This window comes from Aulonocara stuartgranti (genome assembly GCF_965226115.1).
Source record: "Aulonocara stuartgranti genome assembly, chromosome: 7".
Classification (NCBI taxonomy): Eukaryota; Metazoa; Chordata; class Actinopteri; order Cichliformes; family Cichlidae; genus Aulonocara; species Aulonocara stuartgranti.
In genome coordinates, this window is record NC_138945.1 from 44,198,490 (window position 1) to 44,221,834 (window position 23,345).

Here is a 23,345-nt window from a genome sequence, read left to right on the forward strand (position 1 = left end):
TATTGGGGTGCTGGTCCTACAGATCGACACAGGTCTTAATGTCTTTAAGACATTCCTGCAGTTTAACTAAATGAATGAAAATCTATGCTATGCCTTCAAATGGTACTGCCTAAAGGAAGCCTATACAATGTACATAAAAGTGGTTCTAGCACAGAACCCTGTGGAACTCAATAATTAACCTGTGTGTGAAGAAGACGCTCCAATTACGTGAACCAATTGGAGTCGGTCAGATATATATGATTCAAACCAATGCAGCACAGTAACACTCACAGCATGTTCTAATCTCTGTAATAATACAATATGTTCAATGGTATCGAACGAGGTCTAGCAGGACAAGAACAGAGACGAGTTCACAAGAAGACCATAAGTAACCTTCACTAATCCTGTTAGTGTAGTGAGATGAATTTTGAAACCTGACTGGAAATCTTAAATTAAACCTCTCTGCAGATTATCAGTTATCTGTTTTACAACTGCTTTTTCAAGAAATTCTGAGATAAAATAAAGGTTGGACATCGGCCTAAGCTAAGACAGTTCGGTCAAGTGATTGTTTAATTCCAGCCACCTTAAAGGCCTGTTGTACATAACCCAACAGGCTTCTCGGCTTTTTTAATTATTGTTGAACAGCCCAGCCTTGAACACAGCACATTAACACCATGTACAGGTAATGCTGACAGACTGTCAATCTACTTATTTTCAAAGAAGGAAACCAGAGAGAAAAATCAATTGGAGAGAAAGAGTCTGACTAAATATCACCTATTACCCTATGATATCATAATGTTGCTGGGGAGACATCATCATATTGCAATTAAAAAAAGAAGGAAAAAAAAGGCTGACGTCAGCGTGTTGTAATTAAAAAAAAGTTTTAGAAAACACAAGAGCTATCCCTTGTGCTGTCTGAGTGTTTTTGTGTTTTCTTGAATTTTATTTGTGAAGAATATAGACAGTTTAATATTACAGGAATGCTTGGTTCAGTGTTCTGACTCTTATCCTGACTACAGTGCTAAAAAGAAACCCTGGGTTGTCCTTTTGTTCTTCATCACTGATTGATAGTAAGATGTCCCAGCGTTATAAAGGGCTTTTTTTTTTTATAGAGCAACAAACTCTTTTTCAGGCTAAATTAAGATTTTCTAAATTAGTGTGACACTGTTTACGCTCCAGGTTATATGCTTTAAAGTGCGTGTTTGAGAGTTGCACTAGTGAGTCAAGTGCTTCTTAATGGTTTTGCCTTTAGTAGCAGAATAACAGTAATTATTGGAGCTTCAATTTTAATAAATTTAATAGCAAATTTAAGAAGCTGCTTTTATCACCTGCGAGAAGAACTCTGTTGTTATTTTGTTATTGTGGCTATCATTTGCATCCAGCTGATGAGGACATAAAAGCACAAATGCGCTGTGTTCATCTTTAAAGAAAGCCAAGCTCAGCTTTGTACCTGTGCTTATTTACCAGGAGCGAGCATAAACAATGCTGACACTAAGAAAGAAAACTGTAAAAACACAGTCTCGGAAACCAAAACAATGAGCTAAAAGTCCGGTTACTTGCATTGATTCTATCGATTCCCCCCCTCCCCCTTGATATGCATGCACACCTGCATGCATCTTAAATGTTTTTTCTTCCATGTATTGGCTTAGCATCTAAAGTACTGACTCATTAAGGTTATCAGGAATTGCCCAACTAAAGTATTAAGTATTGTATTAAAAGTTTTATTTATCGCTGGCCATTTCCCCCCTGACCATATTTATCTTTATGTTTTATTTATGAATAGTTGAGTAACTCATTCATCTAATTTTAAGCTATTCTAGCTGGACTGAGAAGCACATGCATTTCCCATACAATGTGAAGTGAATACACCTGCACCTACTTTTAAGTTGCAGGTGGTAAACAAACGCAGGAACTTACGGCGCATTTCCTGCCTAAGTAGCAGAACAGGCACTCGTTCTCCTGCGGGGTAAGGAGCAGGGAGCCGACGTTAACCGCCCTGCGGGGCGGCGGGTGGCTGTTCATGGCACCAGAATCTTGTAGTCGACCCCGAAACAATGCAGTTATCCCTGGAACGGGCACTACAAACGGCTGTATTTACAGAAAATCCATGCGGGCTCCGGTTGCTGTGGCCTGCAACCGGATCATCTCCGCTCAGTTCGACTCCGAGCAGGAGGGCGGAGGAGGATGTGGTTGCGATCTCTTTTCCAGTCTGGCTCCTGCTTAGGAAAAACCCTTGTATTCTCAGTTTGATGTTGAATGTGAAACCAGTGACTCGTTAAGTGTACGTAGACAGATAAACGCTCAACTTTCATTCGGAAACTCCAGCGACTGCAGCAGTAATGCGTACATCCAACATGGCAGCAGGAGGGAGCAAACCACTTTAAGGATACAGCAGAGGGGTGTTGCTTTCAACAAAATCTGCCCATATCCGCTATAATACAGATAACATGGGCAGAAAAGCCGAAAGATGTGACACATTAAACACTGTAAAACTGTTGAATTATATATATATTTTCCGTGGTAAGAATAAAATGTCGCTGAAAACAAAAACGGTTCATCCCATGCGGCAGCAGAAATGCAGCTCTGCAGAGGGAGAAGGGTGGGGGGCAGGGGGATGCCAGTAGATGTAGAGCGTGGAAGTATGAAGAAAATTCTCTGTAAGGAAACAATTAGCTTTATCATTATCATTTGCCTGAAATTAAACCGACTGGATTGTAAAATAACATTATATTCTTGTGCTAATCCAGATATAAAATGTATTTTTATATTATACATATTCTACTTTATCTTGTACATATTATAATGTGTGCAGTATGCAGTATGTAGCCTACTATGTGTGTTTAAACATAGTAAAATAGACTTGATTTACTGCTTTCTTAACCAGGAACTTTCTAACCACCATAAGCACTGCAGACATTGAGAAATAGATTTTGGGAGACCAAAATAATGTGGTAAAAGGCTCAATTCTCTATGATAATTCCCTATGACATTATTTTTACAGGTTACATCTTTATAGTTGTCTAATTAAGTACTTAAACCTGATTCCGTGACCTGACCACTAACCATTTTTCTGCTTTTCTACTGTTTCCACTCTTCTGGTGTTCTGCAAAATGCCCAGAATGGCACATATCCGCAGTCCTTATTATTCCAGTCAGTAGTGGTGAACAACTACCAACAGAGCCTACAATGATAAGTGACATCTTATACGCTCAAGTTTCAAAACTTGATCTGCTAACATATTAGTGCCAGACACAACAAGGTGCCTTTTAAGGTTTTGTAGAAGACCAGTCCAGAAGCATAATGTGTTGGCTGTTCATTGTATAAGACATGTTGATATCAAGAAGCACAATGTTAATGCTCTGCTGTGACAATCAAATTAACCTAAAATATATTTTAATGGTAAACAAATAAAATGTTGAAGTTTGTGAATGCTGAGGTGACAAATGGACAGACAGTCTCATGCAGGACCTGTCTTCATGCAGCAAGTACATCAGTGGCATTAACACCAACACTAATCTGGAGACCAGCTGCTCCTACATTCTGCAGTATAAAACACTGAGCAAAGGTCACAAGTTTCAAAGAAGCAGCACCGACAATCTACGATGTTCTCATGAAGCAGGATCTCAGTAATTGAAAACTTTGGTAGTCATTTTTGGGACCAAGGATTTTATCCTGTAAAAAAGTCTTGTTTGCTTAAAATGTTATTTAAAAAGCTGATTAGTTTATCTTAGTTTCAACAGATGGTGGAGAGGGTTGGGGGTGGAAAGTTGTTCTTGCTAAATAGAGGCAGAAGAGATTTCTAGCACAAGGGATGATGCAAAACCAAGATGGTTATACTTTTTTTCACTGTTTGTTTTGTATTTACACTATTAGGATTCGTGTAATACTATCAATATCATATCATATGAATTTATAATAGTTTACCTAAACATTTTATTGCAAAGCTATCGAATTTTTTTTGCACGTTCGGTACATTTCGGTAATCATATTGTTGTACTTACAATTTTATTATTAAATAGCTGGGATTTTTTTTGTTTGTTGTTTTTTTTCTTTTTACTTTACTGCCACCTATATGGTATTGCTAAAGTACCCTAATGTCCACTAGATGGTGATCTTGTCATGCTTTTCTCTTCCTTGGTTGATGGTGGGTAAAGAAGCATTGTAGAGCAGAGGTGGGCAATTCCAGGCCTCGAGGGCCGGAGTCCTGCAGGTTTTAGATATCACCCTGGGTCAACACACCTGAATCACATGATGAGTTCATTACCAGGCCTCTGGAGAACTTCAAGACATGTTGAGGAGGTAATTTAGCCATTTAAATCAGCTGCGTTGGATCAAGGACACATCTAAAACCATCACTTCTTGTTCAAGAGTGATGGGAGAAGGGCGCAGGAAATTGACAGCTAGATTGGTGCTGCAGCCGCAGCGATGCGGACGCTGAACTGCTCCATCGTAATAAAGAGAGAGCTGAGTGTAAAAGCAACACTCTCAATTTACTGGTCGATCATCCCCCAACTATCACCTATGATCACGAGCTGTGGGTAGGGACCGAAAGAACGAGATTGCGGATACAAGCTGCAGAAATGAGCTTCCTCTGAAGGGTGGCTGGCCTCTCCCTTAGAGATCGGGCGAGGAGCTCGTCCATCTGGGAGGGGCTCAGAGTAGAGCCGCTGCTCCTCCACATCAAAAGCAACCTGTTGAGGTGTTTCGGGCACCTTACAGGATACGTCCTGGGCACCTGAGTGAGGTGTTCCAGGTATGTCCCAAATGATGGTAGGCCCCAGGGCAGACCTAGGGCAGGTCCAGGACTCGCTGGAGTGGTTATGTCTCACGGCTGCCCTGGGAACTCCTTGGTGTTCCCCCGTACAAGCTGGAGGATGGCGGTTGATGGCTGGTGAGAGGAAGGTCTGGGCTTCTCTGCTTAGGCTGCTGCCCCCACCACCTGGCCCCAGATAACTGGAAAAAGATGGATGGGTTTTAAATCTCTGCATAACACAGAATCTTATACTTGGGGTTGTTAATGACATCCTCCTGGCTACAGATGTACGAGATCATGTGGTCTTCGTTCTCAGGGACTTAACAGCTGCCTTTGACATGGTGCATCACAATATTTTACTATCTCACTTGGAACACTGTGTAGGCATTTGTAGCACTGTTCTGCAGTGGTTTAGGTCTAAGAAAACTTTTTGTGTCAGTCTTCTTGGATTTCAGATCCTCCTCAGCTCTAGTCTTGTGTGGCGTACCACAGGGATCAATACTTGGACCTCTGCTTTCCCCCCTATATCGCTTGCCTCTTGGCTCTATTTTTAGGAGGCACAAAACTGCTTTCTATTTATATGCAAATGAGATGCAGGTTTATATGCCTCTAAAAGAGAAAAATTACTACTCCATTCAAGTGCTAAATGACTGTCTTTGAGGAAGTGAAAACTTGGTTGACTTTTAGTTTTTTAAAATTTTAATGAAAATAAGACAGAGGTTCTGTCTATTCGGCCAGGTGTCACTGGTGGGCTATTTTCATGTGGACACTGGCCCTCTAGCACAGTATGGAAAGGCCACTGTCACCATTTGGGTTTTAAAATGGATAGTGATTTTTGGTTTGACAGTCAAGTGAGAGCAGTAGTGAAATCCAGGTTTTTCAGCATAGGTAACTGGCCAAAATTTAACCCATCTTGTCAAAAAAAGATCTCAGAACAGTATTCCATCCTTTTATTACAACTCGACTGGATTACTGTAACTTGTTATACCTTGGTATTAGCCAGTCATCCTTGTCACATCTTCTGCTGGTCCAAAATGCTGCTGCAAGACTTTTAACTGGTACACAGAGAAGGAAATGTGTTACTCCTGTTTTATCCTCACTAATAAACTGATCTGCAAAGGCCAGTAATGTTATGGGAACAGAGCTGGACTCCCTTAGGGTGGTGCATATGGCCACCTATGTGTACAAACATGGAAATTAGAGCATCAAGGGAAGCAGGTAATTCTTTAGCTGCTAATTCTCTCTTTAGTTCATTATTTAAAAAGTACAGAAAAACACCTCAGAGGCCCTTTTCCTCCCAACCTGTCTCTTCAGCCAGAATCCAAAAGTTGAGTGATTAATCCTCAACACTCCTCTTACATTGCTTTAAATAAAATAGCCTGTGAGTCGCTGAGTATGGATTAGAGCCTTTATCAAACACATTCCAGAATTTGTTTAAGAATTCTTCATGAGACATGGATGTTTGGGTCCCCATTTTAAGGCTCTTCCTCGCAGTAGTGCCATCAAGAAAACTAAGGCACACTGGGAAACAGGCCACATCCTGACAATGCACCAAACCTGGTACACACACACACACACACACACACACACACACACACACACACACACACACACACACACACACACACACAGAGAGAGAGACTGGGAAAGGAGGAAGTGGAGAATAGGGAGCAACAACAGTGCAAAAAAAATGGCAGCTCACACTTTGAGGACCGACGGACCGTGACAAAATTATGCATAAACTACGTGACTTTGCATCTTTCATCTCTTTGTGTATGAGAACCTCCTGCCTTTCATGTATTACTGTTTAGGTTCAAAGTTTGATTGTATAAAGGCATGCATTGACTTGAAAAAATGACTCCTCTCAAATGTCTTAAACCAAAAGCAACAAGCTTGTTTGGAAATTGTGAAGAGTAGAAAGTCCAGATATTGGTGTGAAAATGTAAGGATTAAAAGGAAAAAGGAAAAATAATCAAGTAAAACACAGATATTTAAAAATTCTACTACAATACATTAATCAAGGGTATGTACTTTGTTACTCTCCACCTCTGATCATGACTGAGTAAATGAACATGGTCATGGAGATGCTCTGACCATCTGTTGCTCTAAAGTGTTCTCTTCTTCACATTAAAACGTTTCTTAAAATCTAAAATCTGGTCATTTAAGGAAATTCTCAAAACAAAACCCTCCATGAATTAATCCTAACTGTTGTCAATATGTTGCATTTATTAAAGACTTTCTTTATGAAGATGGCTTTGTGAGTATTGAGTAACGTTGGAGGAGGGGACAACAAAACAATACTCGGGCATTTCTGCCCTGATATCACCCCAGGGACCCAAAAGAATTGGGTGCAGAGACAAAGAGATCATTCACAGCTTATCAGATGGAGATTTTCTGAGTTTTACAACACCAAGAGAGGAGGCAGTCATCCACCAACAGGTCTTAATTTGAAGCACATTCAGTAAAGAAGGGGAAGGTATGTAATCTGTTCAAGAAAATTGCTATTATAGCTTCTTTAAACTGTTTTACCTCATCAAACGATAAATAGCAGATACTAGACAAGGAATCAGTATTTCCATAGTTGCTAATAGTGGGAAGTTTTGCTTGGTAGTTAGTGGCCATTAAAAAGCAAAACGGTGGAAAATCGTTAGTTGCCCTTAACCGAGACTGTGAGAAGTTGTGACTGTGCCTGGCAGTGAGCTACTGTCCTTTGCCGTTGTCCCAGTGTGAAAAGACAAAAAGACTCATCATTCAATAACAGTTAAAAATGTCTATATCATATGTAGGTACTGGGTTGTCACAAGTTTTGGGCAACTCATTTGACAATTTGCCAGATTGACAATGTTAGGCTAAGATATTACTGAACATATGATTTTGCCTCAAGCTTCCAGCAATGCTAACATCACACAGCATGACAACAGAGATGGAAGAAACATTTTTGCAACTACTTATTTAAAATATTCACAAGAAAGAAACGGTTTATTGCAAGTACACTCCATTTGGACAAAATTTGCTTAGCCTCACTTTAATATCATTGCTCTGCAGGTTAAGCATTTGCATTTTGTTGTTTACAAAGATTATAGGATATATTTCCCAGTGAACTTTCTCAGTAAAAATCGGAAGTAACAGGTATATGATTTAGCACTGAAGTATACTAAAATGTGTTCTAAAGTAAGTTCATTAGTGTGTATTTTATTCAGTGACATGTATCACTTTTAAATCAGGTTTCTCTATTTCAGGGCTCCATTATTTATCATATAGTTATTTTATTCTCAAAGTGGTTGTATTGGGGGCTGATAATCAAACAAGTCCTCAGCAAGGAACAAGTGCCTTTTAATGAACAAGGCACATAAACTTACATCACTGAATGCAGCAGGAAATTACATGTATGTTTATCAGTTTGCAATCGTGACTTTTGCTGGACAACATTTTCTTCTTTTTTACGGCACCAGTCTCTAGTGGTGCAGTTTGATATCTAACATTACAGGACAAAACAATAGCATTTTGACTTTTTTCTCAAAATAGTATTTTGACTTAAATCTTGAAATTTCGACTTTATTTTCAAAATGACCCAAATTAATTTTTTTTCTTAAAGTGGCTCTTATTCTGCTTTTTAGTACAGTGGATGATAACGAGCCAAACAATGTAAACACACAAACAACACCTAAGACAAGATATGATTCTCTCCTCTGCATGACATTGTCATTAGTCACATGATTTTTTTTGTCACAGCAATGCATTATCTGCATCAGAAAAGGACTTTTGCTTGCTTGCTTGCTAACATTTCAGGTAGTGATGGGTCAAACATTACATGCATCGATATGGTGTTTCGCTTTTTGTGCTTACTGCGTGCCCCAGTGCAGTATTGGTGTGTCTTTTCTTCAATTTTTAGTTGATAAGATTAAAGATCAATGCCTAAATTTCCGCAAAGCCTCCTTCTTGTTCTGCTAGTGAGGCCCCCCCTTCTCACTCTTGGTCTACTTTGATAGGAGTTTTAGTGTGTCTGCAAATCAGATTATGTCTGAATGGTGCTGGAGTTCCTACAGGCTTGGTGCTGGGAGTTATTCTGTTTTTAATATACATTCTTCCTTTAGGCCAGATAATACAGCAGTTTCTTGATGTTTCTTATCATCCTTTGGCTGATGATATCCAGCCATACTGCTTCTGAAGATTACCAACTCTCCGCTTTGATTGACTGCTTAAAAAACATTAAGCAATGGTTGAACAACAGCTACTTACAGCTAAAGCCAGACAAAACTGAAACCTTGATTATTGCACCGGACAGTTCAATGCCTGACATTAAACAGCAACCGGGTGATTTAGGTCTCTTGCAGAAGCGTAGCCTCAGTAATTTAGTTGTTATTTGTGATTAAGCTTTTCCTGGGAGCGAAACTTAAAACGGATAGTAAGAATCTGCTTTTTAAATTTATTTCATTTTTCTCCAAAACTCTGCAGCGAGACTACTGACTCGCTCAAACAGAGGAAATCATATAACTTCTGCTTTAAAGTTGCTACACTGGCTCCCAATCAGATCTAGATTTCATTTTAAAATTTTACATGGACATTACATGGACAGGCCCCTCACTATATTGCTGATTTGATTCATATATATATATATACACCTCTTTTTGTACACTGAGGTCATTAATTCATAGACCTTCAAAAAGCAGCTAAAGACATTTTATTTCAAAAAGCTTTTAATTAGACCAGTGCTTTTATGATGCATTTATGATTGTGTTGTGCTTCGTTACCTCTCGTGTGAAGCACTTTGTCACATCTGTCTGTGAAACGTTGCTATATAAATACACTTTATTTACTTTACTTATCAAAGCACAGGGCTGACTTCAGAATGCAGATATGCTCAACATTATGATTTAAACCTTTAAATAATGCTTTGAAAACCAATATTGGTGGGTGTATTAAACACATTAAGGATAATAATGCTAATGTTTTTAAAAAAAAGATCTTTAGTGAGGTCATTAGTAGAGTTGAATATGTTAATATTTAAAGCTATGAACCCAGAATGAGTTCTGAGATGAGGCCAGTGGGAACGTGATTAGTTGATAACAAAGACAAATAATGAAGTGAACAACCTGTTGATGAAACTGGATGAAATGAGAGATCACCTAAGTGATAACCAGTGACTAAATCACGTTTCAAAGCAGTTTGTTTCCCTAAAAATGAAAAAATATACAAAGTAAACTTGGATCCATTTTGTGCCTAATCAAGTTTTGACCAAAATTTAATACCAAATATCCAGGAGTTATAGTTAGTTTATAGCTGTTTAGATATTTTGATCTAGATCAAAGGGGTGGATCAACCAACTGTTAATCATGACACATGACAACAACAGTTTACTTCCTGTTCCAGTCTGGACCAGATGAATTCAGTTGCGTCTCACTCACAGTTCCATTGCATTCATCTGTGATGAAACATAAAATTGAATCTCATGTGGATGTTTATACTCAGATCTTGTACTTGGGGGGTCTTTCTTGTGGTCTGAATTCACCATGTTTCCAGGGGTTCCTGCTTTCAGTGGTTTGGAGACCAGCCTGAGCGCCTTCACCACACTCTGCTTGTCTTGGATTAGCATCACCAGAAAAAAACATTCAGTCTGCAGGATATTGAAGCTGGTGCAAAACACACTGCCTAAAGAAATGCATTTTAATCTGAGTGGGAGGAAACCTTCTGATAATCTTTCAAGAACTTATTTGTGACTGTAACTGCCTTTTTCTCGTCCACATTCTTCTGCAGTTCTCAACTTACTGATCCAAAACTACTGAAATCATACACTTCTTGTGCCATTAAAATCATTGGTGAACAATCCAGGGCTTTCTTAGATGAATGTAAAGCAGAAATGATCAGAGAAGCCTCAGCCCACCAGTGGTTTCCTGCTCCCCTGCTCTGGTTACAGTCCTGAAAAAAGAATGATGGGAGATTTTCCATGCGTTCTTGGAGACAACCTCAGTACCCATGTTTCCTAAGAGACTGGCCACAATGTCTTTCCCCTAACTCTGGAAAAAATGAAATATGATTACTTGCTTGTGAGGGGTTCCAAGAGCAATTAGTGGATGATGGTGTAACATAAAAAGCTGTAGAGAACAGTGATCGAAGAAAATAACAGTCTTAGTTTGAAAAAGGCTAAACAAGAGTTTGCCTGTCCTACTGCATGTGTGCATGACTATATATACAATGGGGTTTCTACTGTAGATTTAAAACAAACATGCTTTGTAGAATTTAGTAAGTAAGTGTCTCATTCTGACACTACTGAAAAGATTATGAAAAGGCAAATATCAGACAACCTATTTTCAAGCTTTGTCATATTTGTACGATATTTACTTAAAGGCATTATATAGTTTTTAAACTGTTAAGTTAAATATGAGTTCCTGTTACATTTTTGAGTTCATGAAACCTATTTTGATTCACTTTTACTATTTTGCAGTTTAAATAAGCACTATTTAAATGTTTAATTTCACTGCAATCATTTCTGTTAAAACATTCTTATGCTTTGACTGAAGTCTATGCGTTTTACCATCAACATGTATAAATATTTAATTTGGTTGGCTAGTGGGAAAGCATCAATGTAAGCATGTGCAGTATCAAAACTTCTAAATGTTAACTAAAATAATATGCATGTTGTGTTTTGAGTTTGTTGAGTTATATTTATTGTTAAACCCTTTGGATTGTGCTTCATTTTCCTTCATGTAGCAAATCTATGATACGATGGGTGAGGAGAGTTGCTGGGTTGATGACCATCATTGTGTTAGCAGAGACCACAATGGGTTGAACTACTTAATGCAAAAAGGAGGACTTGCAAAGTGTACTTCGAGGTCTTTATAATGAAATTTCTAATACAATTTTTTTTAAAAATATAAAACATTTTAAAGATCAGTGTTTAATACTTTAAAAAGTAGTTTTTAAATGACCATAATCCTATAGAAGAGTGAATGAATAATAAGGCACATCAACTGAACATATTTCAATTCTTCTTGTAAGTACTTTAATTTATTTCATCATTAATTTACTCAGTGGCGATCTCTTTCATTCACAAGAAGCATGCAGCAAATTGCCTTCCAATACCAGCATAAATGGTGATGTCACAGTTGGCATGCATACAGCCATTGGAGTGACTATAAATCAAGCTTGTTGCTAGTTTTACCTTTAGAATATGCGACTGTCCCCTGCACCATGACTCACAGGTATGTCTGCATTTTGTGGTTGGTGTGTTTGAGCCATGCAGTAGTAAATAACAGTTAAGTTTTTAGGTATTTAAGTTAATTTATGAAAAGATGATATCCACATTTAGAAGTTGTTCACTGCCTCCAGAAGCACTAACAACTTTCTACTAAATTTAACTATGTTTTAAATTCATGACAAAATATTACTGTGGCTTTTCTGATTTCTTTCTGCAATTTTTTTTTAAGGGACACTTTGCTAATTCACCACAGACTTTCCTCAAACTATCTCATATTGGTGGTTTTAATGTTTAAAAAGTGTGTGGTTTTACCAGCCCCTCTCTCTCTCGTCATTTGCACCAATATTCACTCCATTGCTCTTTGCAGAACAAGGTAGCTTTGTTTCTTGCATTATTGGGGAATTTAGAGCATTCACTTCAGTGCTCATCACTTATGTGCTTCATGATTGTTCCTGCTCATTGAAGCTCATAATGCATTTATTTTCCCTCTGAAAATGTAATATCTGCTCTCTCTCTCTCTCTGTGCAGGACTACTAATTGTTCTTTGAGGAATCAAGGGCCATGGTGCTAATGGCACGCCATCTCCTGCTGCTGGTCTTATGGGTTTGCATAGTTGATGGTGACCAGACCAAACCAACCCAACCACCTCTGATACCTCATAAGCCTTTTGTTGTAGTCTGGAATGCTCCCACTGAGTCATGTCGGCTTCGATTCAAGGTGGACTTGGACCTTAGCATTTTTGATATTGTAGCAAACCTCAATGAAACTCTAAGTGGACCAAATGTCACCATCTTCTACCACAGCCGTCTGGGATACTACCCATACTACTCGAACTCTGGGATCCCAATAAATGGTGGCCTGCCGCAGAACCAAAGCATCTCCAAACATCTTGGAAAAGCCCGGGCTGACATTGACAAGTTGATCCCCCACAAAGATTTCCGAGGTTTAGGCGTCATTGACTGGGAGAACTGGAGGCCTCAGTGGGTCAGAAACTGGGGCTCTAAAGACATCTACCGCAAAAGGTCCAGGGAACAGATCCGAAAACTTCACCCAAATTGGCCAGAGAGCAAAGTTGAAAAGGAAGCGAAGGAAGGCTTTGAGAGAGCTGGACAAGCTTTCATGAATCTGACCTTGGCACTGGCTCAAGGTCGCAGACCAGGTGGACTGTGGGGGTTTTATCTGTTTCCAGACTGCTACAACTATGGCTACAAACAACATCCACAACATTACACTGGGGAATGTCCAAATGTTGAACATGTTCGCAATGACCATCTGATATGGCTCTGGAAGGAGAGCACAGCCCTCTATCCATCCATCTACCTAGACTATGAGCTAAAGTCCTCCTCTAACACAGTCAAGTTTGTCCATTATCGAGTCAAGGAAGCTATGAGGATTGCATCCATTGCACGTGCGGATTTCACATTGCCTGTGTTTGTCTACTCCCGACCATTCTATGCCTACACCTTTGTAGTTCTGTCAGAGGTAGGCCTTAAGCTCTGTAATTACACCTTCATGGTGTGTGTGCCAACTGGACACATTTAAAAAGCAAAAAAGTGTCTATTGGCCTAATAATTAAGCTATATACAACATACTGCAATATTTTGCAATGTTTGGGGGACCATTTTTCCTTATGATCCACTTCACAATTATCCCTGCTTTGCTTTGCTCTTTTGATGTTAACATATCCTAGTATTTACCACAAAGATGGTTGTAGACAAGAGAAAATTAATAGATTGTGCAATGGTGGATATAAAGAATTCCTGGATCTCTTTAAAGGCATCATAAATTGAAGTGTTAACAGTGTTTACTGGCAAAATATACACCTGTCCTTTTCTTTAAGAGTGACCTGATTCATACTATTGGGGAAAGCGCTGCCTTGGGAGCATCAGGTGTCGTCCTTTGGGGATCCTCAGAGTATGCTCAATCACAGGTAACTGCTAGACATACAGACAAAAATAGAAACACAGATTTAAACAAATTTGAGGAGCTGTGTAAAATGTAAATAAAAAAAAAAGAAAAATTTATCATAAGAAAAATATTTGCTCATTTTGAATTTGATGGCTGCCATCAGGTAGTTCTGGGGGCTGGGAGGTGGCCTGGGGCAGGGATGAAGCAATTCAGCGGCTGACTGTTTGGCCCACGGCAAGGATGAAATAGTTCATCGGCCACCGGATCAGTCAGGAGGTGAGCAGAGGAGACAAAGTTCGGTGGCTGGGCCAAGAGGTCAGGGGAGAAGACAGGCCACTTCAGGAGGCTGACCAGATGGGCAGTGCCAGAGATGGAGTTCAGGAGGGTTGGCTGTACTGATGGTGCCAACAAAGGCCCTGTGTGTCCATTACTGAAGGCTGACAATGGTAATGAAGGCGACCATCAGAAGGACGACTTTATGAAAACCCTCTAGAGGCCACCGTCAGCAGAGGGATAGAAGAGTTAAGGTAGATTGGCTGGGATTGATGATGGTAATGAGGATGCCATTCAAAAATGTAGGTTAAAGCTCTATAATGCAAAGAAGAAGCCATGTGTGAACATAACCAGCAACTGGTCTCTAGAGATCCCCAAAAATCACAGACTTTTATTTAAAGGAGAGATACCACACAGTGGTAAACATGTCTCTGTCCCAACCTTTGAGACATTTTACTGCCACCATTTTCAAAATGAGCTAAAGTCTTGATGTGCAAAAGCAGCACCAAATAAAACAATAAAAAAGAACTTCCTTCTAAAATAAGTTAATTGCTAAAATAAAACTAATTGTGCTGCACTACAGTGGCCTAACATATAAAAGACACGAGAAGCACTGCAAGGAATATATTTAAAAAGCAAACACCACATGTCAAAGCTCAAGTGCATGACAATTTACATTGCAACCCAAAGGGGGGAAAAACATAAGAAAAGTCTGCAGTGCCCACCACCACTCAAAATCACTGTGGTACATGCAAAAAACAGAAAAAAAAATCACACTAATTTCTGTGCAGTTCCTTTACTGTCTGAAAACACAGAAACAAAGACCTTACACTAGTCTCCAATGTGATGCCTTGATGTTAGCTATATTGAAACTACAAGACGATGGACTGCCAAACATGCCAGAGTGTGTTCTAACCCTGTTGTTTTATGGAGGTCTTATAAACAAAAACACCCTGTGAAAACATCCCTTCACAAGGCTGGTATTTTAAAGAAGGCCCATTTGGGCCCAGATTTACTAATGTCTGCAGTAGCCAAAAGACTTCTTTAGATGTTAACATAACGAGGCTCAGTGTCAGTTTTGTGACTGAAAGTTATGAAGAGTAATTTTGTGGCTGGCCTTATGGTATATGTATTTGCAAGACTCTCACTTTCAGGAGGAGAATATTTTAACCAGTCACGTTATCAGAATCAGTGACTAATCAGCACTTTGCACAGATGGCTCAATGCTCCTATTGCACTGCCAAAACTTTGGCACTGTCCTAAAACTCTTCACTCTGTCCTCATGCGCATTTAGAGGTGAGCCCCATAATAATACCGTTTTCATAAGACAGAGGGGAAATGATTTGAAATGAGCTTCTTTCGGTTTCACTCTGTTTCTGGCTGCATGTTTGTCTATAAATTACAGTGGTAAACATAATAAAATACTCCATTTTACTATGTAATGCTTCAAGGTCATAGGTCAAAGGTCAGGGTTATTCAAATTAATCAAATGCTTTAATTTTCATTGGATCACCTCCAAACTTTAAAGCAGTATATTAGTCATTGGAGGGCATAATTTATTAGTGCTTTTCTAGTTCTTAGCCTTTATATTTTATGACAGTTCAGCACAAGAAAATGTCTTTAAAGTAGGGAATAAAAAAGCTAATGGTGTTGACAATGCTGTTGAAAATTAAATACAATATATTATTCTAATAAATGTCTTATACGTTTGACTTAGAATTTCTCCTTCCTCCCCTAGAGAAACTGCCTAACGGTGAAGAAGTACATCAATGGTCCTCTGGGACATTATGTCATCAATGTCACATCAGCAGCTAAGCTGTGCAGCAAAGCATTGTGCAAAAAGAACGGTAGATGCATCCGTAAGAGCCTGGACTCAGACACTTACCTACACCTGAACCCACGCTTCTTCCACATCCACCACAACTCAGCTCCCAGCGGCCCTCGCTTTCACATCAGTGGCCACCTAAACAACCACGACATCCTGGATATGAAGCAAAAGTTTACCTGCCAGTGCTACCAGGGCTGGACAGGTGTTTACTGTGAGGTACCTCAGACTATGCCACCTCTTCCTCTTCCTCCCCCACTCCAACCCACTGTGCCGGTACTTCGCCCTCAGGGGATCAATCTGCTGGGAGACATCCTGCTCCTCCTGTCACTCCATTTCTTCTGTCTATGTGTCATCATATTCCTGGGACTTTGTTTGATTATCAAGTCTCTCATATTGTAGACACAAAGATTTTATTTAGGACCAGAGAATTGCTGTAAAGTCTTTGCCAGACCACAAGTGTGATCAGCCACAGTTCATGCCAATGTCCCCTAGTTGAAGAAAACTGTTTGTATTGAAAGAATGAGAAATTCTCAGATTTGGCCTATAAATGCAAAACTCAGTCTGATCGTGGTCTGATCCAGGCAACAATGTTTGTCTCTGTGTTAAAGTTCAGTTCAGGAAAAATGTACATTGCGGTTTTATTTATGTCACAAATTGCAAATTTAGATTCCCATAATGTTCCCACTAAACAATATTTTTGAGTTTTTGTTTTTTGGTCTTTGTTTTTAGTTTTTGTGGAGCAGGGAAATTATTTTACTGCTATTGTTAAATAATCATCATTATTACCATTGCATTAATAATATAATCTGCAGTATGATCATTGCTTTAACAATGTAACAGATAGCTTTAAGATGGCCTTAAGATGTTTATGATGATGTTAATTTTGTATTTCAGATGCAGTTATAACTATTGTGTACACAATGCATATCTGTGCTTATTTGAGTTGATGTTCAGGTTCTTTAAAGGTCTTAAGCTTCACTGACGTGACTGTTCAGGTGATACATGCTGAGGGAAAACTAGAACATAGAAGGAATTGCAATACATGCTTACAAAACACTTATATATCAGGTCATTTCATATTAAGGTTTTAAGTAGAGGTTCTTGGTTAAAACATTTATTTAGTAGAAGACATACATATAGTCTCAGTGAGCCTCTGGTCTGGTGAAAGGTCAGAAGTGCAACAGGTGAATTGAGAAAGAGCATTTGAGGACGAGACACAGACAGTTAGTAGGTGAAGAGGTGACACAAAGAGCATGTGAGGTCAACACACACACACACATGAGTTAGATTTATTTAGAGGAGAGATTAGTCATGTCTCGGTAAAAGAGGAACCGTCCTTGTTGTCTCGGCAAGAAAGAGGAACAATTCACTTTAAGACAAGAACGGAAAGTACCAGCCATGAAAATAGAAGATGATCTTCTGGGTTAAAGGTCATTGTGGTGTTGATCTGATCTATGTATAAAATGTATCTGTGACGCATGAAGGGGCGTCAGTAAATCAAACCCTGATGCTATAAAATATCTGTTCATGCTTTGATTAAGTTGAAGACTACTTGCTGTCTGCGTACAGAGTGTCTTCCCACACGTGTGTATTCATTAAAAATCATTGTTTGACCAAGAGCTTCTGGACCAAGGGTGGTTTGTACTCTCCTTCCTCAATTTTGAACCTTAACATTAAAATAACAGTTTCAGTTTTACCATATCCAAATGACCAAAAACCCCAAAAGTCCTAAAATGATCCTAAATTATTAAACAATTAAATTATTAAACCCTAAACCCCCCTTTATCTTGATACATTTCATGTGTCAAGATACTATACAAAACTAAAAATGCTCAGTTTTCCCCACTCATGTTCCAATCTATCTCTTAAAACAGAACAATTATCAGTCATGTGTTCCTCCAATTAATGGTAACTGAGTTACATCAAAATGTTTCCCCTTTAACATTTGGCATTCTCCCAACAATATACTATAATCCCATAATCTAACCCCAGTCAACAAAACAGAAATTTTCTCTGGTAAAAGCAAATTGTTTGTCCACATGTATTCATCCACACCTTCATCCAGTCACACATTCACATCCATTTATTGCTAATAATGGAGCAAGTGATCAGATTCTCCACCCTCAGCAAAATGAGCTCAGTCATTTTTTATTTTCCATAGGAAAATATTTCTTTATGCTTTTGGACTGGATTGACTCGCATAAAATCCTTTTTACAGGGACTATGAATAGTCCCTACAGGTAGCTTTCTCCTCAGCCAATTGTAATCTGGAAAGCCCCCTTATACCCGAACCTAACTGACAGAATCAACCCATCACCACAACAACCTCAACAACCTTAAACACACAAAAGTTTTGCCACCACATAATTTCACCTCCTCAATACACCGAAAGTCTCATTAAAACCACACAATTTGCACACAAAAATCACCCCCTTATGCTCTGTAACCTACTTACATTCAGCATAAGACCCCCTTACAACAACATATCACTAAACTATAAATTTCCTACCCAAATCTGCACTTCTCTTGTCTGCCATGCTTCCTCTTCTGAAAGTCACTTCCTCAGTCACACACACACACAGGAAGTTCCTTCGTCACCACTCACTCCAACTAATTTGCATACTGAGTCATCTCTCAATGAGTTGCTGTAACAACAGAAACATATGTTTAAACATTACCAACTCATTAAATTATTTTATTTCTTTCTACAGTGATCACTACTTGATCACTCAGTACGAGAGAGCACTCCTAAGTCACTCTTTTAAAACTACTTTAAACACTTTTTTGTTTTCATAACTCACTCCCTTTGTCATATAACTTCTTTGAGTTATTCCTCAGCTTCAAACTCAAGTGTATTTCATTAACCATTCACACCATTCTACCACTCATACAAGTAGCAAGCTGATCTTCATTGCGTATCTTTGTGTTCTAAGCCAGGTTTAATCAGTATCTATACAAATAATCATCATGAGCTTGTCTTGTCTTTATAAGGTTAATGCATTTTCTGTTTGTGTATGTTGCTTTTGCAGTGTGTCAGACTCCTTCATAATTCTCCACTTAAGCCGTCAGTTTCTTTCCCAAATTTACTAACCCTCATTTTGATTTCCCCTTAAATAACAGCATTCCTTGTCCTCAGCCAGAAGTTAGGGCTCCACTTGCCACTCTCCCCCTCTGCCTCAGCCCAGCGGCTTTACCCTTAAGGTCCCGTCTTCTTCACTTCATCTCACCAGTGAGTCTGAGCTCACAGGGACTGAGTGAGGCCGAGTAATCGTGACTGTGCCTGCCTTAGGTTGTCCCAGGGTTTCGAGGTGGGATCTTACCCGTCATGGGCTATCCAGCCTTCCATACTCGCCTGATACGGGGCCCAAGTGGGCAGGGGAGGGAACACACTGGCTCTGGAAATTAAAGGAGTGTAAGCTGCTTCCTTCATTGCATCTTATATTAAACTATCTCACTTCTGATTCCTTCCTAGAATAATTTCACATATGGCACTTTGTGTATGTGTGTTTTCTATTCATTAATGTAATTGTCAGTTATTTTCTCTCTTCATTTTACTTTTTTATCTGTTTGTTTGTAACGTTCTACTTTAGTTCTACTAAACCTTGATGTAAAAACAATACACCCTTATTTCACGCACACACACTCTGCAGACTTCCTCTGTTCACACACCGCCTTGCACTCACTCTACTATCAACTTTCATAGTGTTATTATTATTTAATATTTTGTACACATCACACAGAATCATTCAAATCGAGTACTCACAGCATTCACATCACAACCTTCAACTTTCACTTTCAATCCTGCAAGACGCAGAGATGGACATCTCCTTCACCTAACATAAAACTAAATTACCATATCAACATACAATTACTGAAATTCAAACTCAAATACACCGTCTGTTTTGAACCTTAACATTTTACCTGACTGTTGGCTGCTGACCAGCATTCATTTCAATTCAGTTTGATTTATATAATCCCAAACCACAAAAATGTTGCCTCAAGGTGCTCTTACTTTCCATTTGAAGGGAAAATGATGACAATCTGGGAGGAGAGAAATATAAAAATTCTGTAATCCATATAGGCTTTTCTAAATTCAGTGGATTGGGCTTAAACTTTTTCTGTATGATGAATTTAAGTTGCTGGTTTTCAGGAACTTTATTGTCACTAACTCCATACTTTATTTTGATACAAGTTCTCGCAACAAAATAAAGTTTCTCTCTTGAATAATATGTTCTAGATTCTTTCTATCCCCTTTACATGCCATGATGCAAAAGTCAGTAGGTTCTAACTTTTGGACAAATATCTGGATTGTTCCAAATGGGAGCTACACGGGATAAGTGAAGACTTATTATTATTTATTTTTACTTACTTATCTTATTTATCAAAAATTTCCACAGGCTGTCAAGGACGTGTTTAAGTTAAGGCTTTTAAAGCAGTTATAATGCTCATTACTGAAGCCAATGAAAAGCAGAGCATACACACATATAGGTTCACCCATGAGTTACGCATCAGGCTTCCTTTTCTCCATTTTGAAACAACAAACACTCTTTAGCTAAAAAGCAGTGAAAACAATTGGTAGCTCTAAACCACCATTGTGTTTTGGGTTCTATGGAGTTTTGAAATGTATTTGTGATGGTTTAACTATTCATAAAAAATTCACAATGTTTGAGTGTAGTTACTTAAACCAAGCGATAGAGTTTACTAGAATTAGTTCTGCCTAAAGTCAATTATCTGTTCTCACTATCATTTTAATGAGTGATATACGTGAAGTTTTCAATGTGTTAGACCTTCACTTGATATATGATTCAGAACACTAATAAATAGCTTATCTTTACTAAACATAATGCATTCAGAAGGGGGCAAATGGGAATGATGAGATGAGGAGAGCCAGCAGGCAGGATCAGTTCAGCAACAGAAATCACATGTGGGAAGAAAAACAGAAAAAGGTGCAAAAATGAGAATAAACCACCCATAACTACAAAACTATTGGCAACAAATGAGTGTGAATGTATGTAGCTATAAATATTAAGGGAACAAATGAGAGAATACAAGTTCCAGAAGACCACAAATTTCTGATGGTCTCTAAAAAAGGACACCATTCTACATGTTACATACTGTGCTTTTGACATCAAATTAAGGTTTTGAAATAAATTTGAAATCAGCAGTGATTCAGCCGTAATGGAACAGGTGAAAATTCACAAACACATGCAAACTGACCGCAGTTTCTTTCCAGAGATGACACTTGTCCTTTAAATTGAATTCACACAATATTAAAGTTGTGGTGATAATTTTAAGCATGCCCAAAAACATCAGGCACTTTTGAGTTTGTGAGACTGCATCAGAAAAATATTACACTAAACATGAAATTCACTTTTATTAAAGTAAGATGTTGATGGGGTCCAGGTGATCATAAAGGCTAGAGGAGCAGAGGATGGTAGGACGAGAGGAAGTGGTCTAGTGTGAATTAACACCGTAATTAGTAAACATGCAAGCGGGTAAGTAGTAGTAGGGGATTGAAGTTAGCGTTGCATGATTTCTCTTAATTTGGTCATAGCTGAGACCTACTTCAACAGCAATGATGAGCTATCTGTGCAAATTATGAGTCCACAGTGACACTTCAGACAACCCAGCACTCTGCCATCATCATGATACTTCCAGTAAATGATCGATGAATAGCATAAGTGTAGGAAAGCTGTTTGGAAGTGTATCTCAAAAAGAAAGATCAGTCAAATCCAAACAAGAACTGATTTGTTTTTAAAATATAATAAAATATAATTAGCTGACGCTGACACCGCTAAATTATTCTCGCAGCAAGCTTCTGTCAGTGTTGTTAATGGATTAAGATGACTGACAGCCGAGGGTGTAAAGACCCTCCCCATCTGCATATCACAAGCTCTTTGTTTTCTAATATTTCTAACGTTATAATCTTCCTCACTTTCTTAACACAAACCTGTTAGAACAGACAAAAATTACATCATCAGCACATCTGGTTTAAAAAAAAATAACAAAGACAGTGTTTTGCTGTTTGTTTCCTTCAACTTCTTCAATGAGACCAAGAAGTTAAAGAGTTCAACTTTTTTTTTAGTGCTGTATCCTACCTCTGCTTTAGAAAATAAACTTCTAGGGTTCATCATTCAATATGTGTTAAGTACACAGACACCAAAGACCAGTAATTTTAAAAACCTCAGACTTTAGTTAGCTCCTGCACTTTAACTAATAACCATAATCAGCTGCAGTTCAGTGTCAGCTCTCATGGTGGATGTTCAGCGTGTCTGCAAGTAAACCTGGCAGAGACTAAACATGAGTTTCCTCTCAGTGACCTTTTTTGTTGTCTAACAAATCATCTCCAGCTTACTGGCCTGAACCTCTGAAGGGCCTTAATGCTGACTGATGTTCATCTAAAGGTTTTTTTTTTCAACATCAGCAAATCAATGAAAAGACCAGAATCAGAAAAATCAGTGTGTAACTGTCACGTCCGCAGTGGCAGATGAGTGGAGGTTGGAAGTAGGACCCAAGATGCAAGCACTGACTTTGATGAGAGTGAGCTTTATTGCAACAGAGATAGAACAAGCAGCAAAGGAGGTGGCAAGTGCAGAACCTAAGATTAACTAAACTGGGAAAATCTAACACAAGCAGACCTGAAATGGAGATGCAGGGACACTCGGGGAACCACAATAGGGTGATGCAGGGAAATAACGCAGACAAACCAACAACAGGTAGGAGAACACACAGGGCTTAAATACACACAGCAATAATCAACGGATGAAAGACAGGAGGGGAACACACCTGGGAGAAATCAGAACTGACGTGACAGGGGAAACGTAAACCGAACACACTCACATGAAACAGAGACCTTCAGAATAAAACAGGAAACTCACAGACACGGAGTCCCAGACAAGACGCTGGTTATTATCTTTCTACTGCCACTCCACTAGTGGTATCTACAGTTGCTGATTACAGGCGGGGAGTCAATGCAGCTAAACATTTACATTCTTTGTACACAAGCAGTTAACAAGGTCCAAACAGCAGCAATTGATGATCTAGATGGTTTCATCTTACAAACTCATTGAAATGAAGAAAAGAAAACTAAACTGTATCCATTTCTGCAGCAAAGATAATAATAAACCCTGTGGAAAACACATAATTTTGTCCTTTCTACTGAAATACATTTAAAAGAAGTGAATGATACAACTGCTGGTACTTCTACAATTCACAGGAACAAAGGTCTGAATGTAGAATGGAGAGTTTGTGATACTGCTACACTAGAGATGGGCTGCTGTTTCAGTGAAAATAAGTAAATAAGTGTCATACACATCATCACAGTATGATGAGATTGAAAAAAAAAGCATGCAATATCAAACACATTTGTTGATCATTTCACAGTTTAAAGGTTAAGATGAGAGAAACTT

At 38.7% G+C, this 23,345-nt stretch overlaps 2 protein-coding genes across 4 annotated transcripts in view; one reads left to right on the forward strand and one right to left on the reverse strand.

The window, feature by feature from the left end:
• The window catches only part of LOC309711186 (actin nucleation-promoting factor WASL-like), a 28,844-nt gene extending 26,300 nt beyond the window's left edge, over positions 1-2,544 (reverse strand). Inside the window, exon 1 of one of the 2 annotated variants that reach the window (XM_082541310.1) lies at positions 1,897-2,544. In XM_082541310.1, the coding sequence (XP_082397436.1) occupies positions 1,897-2,001 (105 nt within the window). In that variant the 5' untranslated portion in view covers positions 2,002-2,544. The remainder of the gene's footprint in view (positions 1-1,896) is intronic. The other variant, XM_082541309.1, reaches the window with a different exon arrangement.
• A 63-nt stretch (positions 2,545-2,607) lies between these two features.
• On the forward strand, positions 2,608-16,663 carry hyal6 (hyaluronoglucosaminidase 6). 2 transcript variants are annotated; one of them, XM_082541312.1, is made up of 4 exons: positions 2,608-2,636; positions 12,456-13,409; positions 13,768-13,857; positions 15,847-16,663. In XM_082541312.1, exons 2-4 carry the CDS (start codon positions 12,489-12,491, stop codon positions 16,333-16,335), a joined length of 1,500 nt encoding a protein of 499 aa, XP_082397438.1. In that variant the 5' UTR covers positions 2,608-2,636; positions 12,456-12,488; the 3' UTR covers positions 16,336-16,663. The 2 variants fall into 2 exon arrangements, with proteins under 2 accessions (XP_082397438.1, XP_082397437.1); XM_082541311.1 differs by lacking the exon at positions 2,608-2,636 and adding an exon at positions 7,076-7,208.
• The last annotated feature ends 6,682 nt before the right edge of the window (positions 16,664-23,345 follow it).

What these genes read in the sequence shown, in the direction of transcription:
- hyal6 (XM_082541312.1), top strand. Translation starts at nt 12,489, where the DNA reads ATGGTGCTAATGGCACGCCATCTCCTGCTGCTGGTCTTATGGGTTTGC. An exon ending in CCTTTGTAGTTCTGTCAGAG is followed by an intron (nt 13,410 to 13,767) that starts GTAGGCCTTAAG and finishes CTTTTCTTTAAG; the next exon opens with AGTGACCTGATTCATACTAT. An exon ending in CAGAGTATGCTCAATCACAG is followed by an intron (nt 13,858 to 15,846) that starts GTAACTGCTAGA and finishes TTCCTCCCCTAG; the next exon opens with AGAAACTGCCTAACGGTGAA.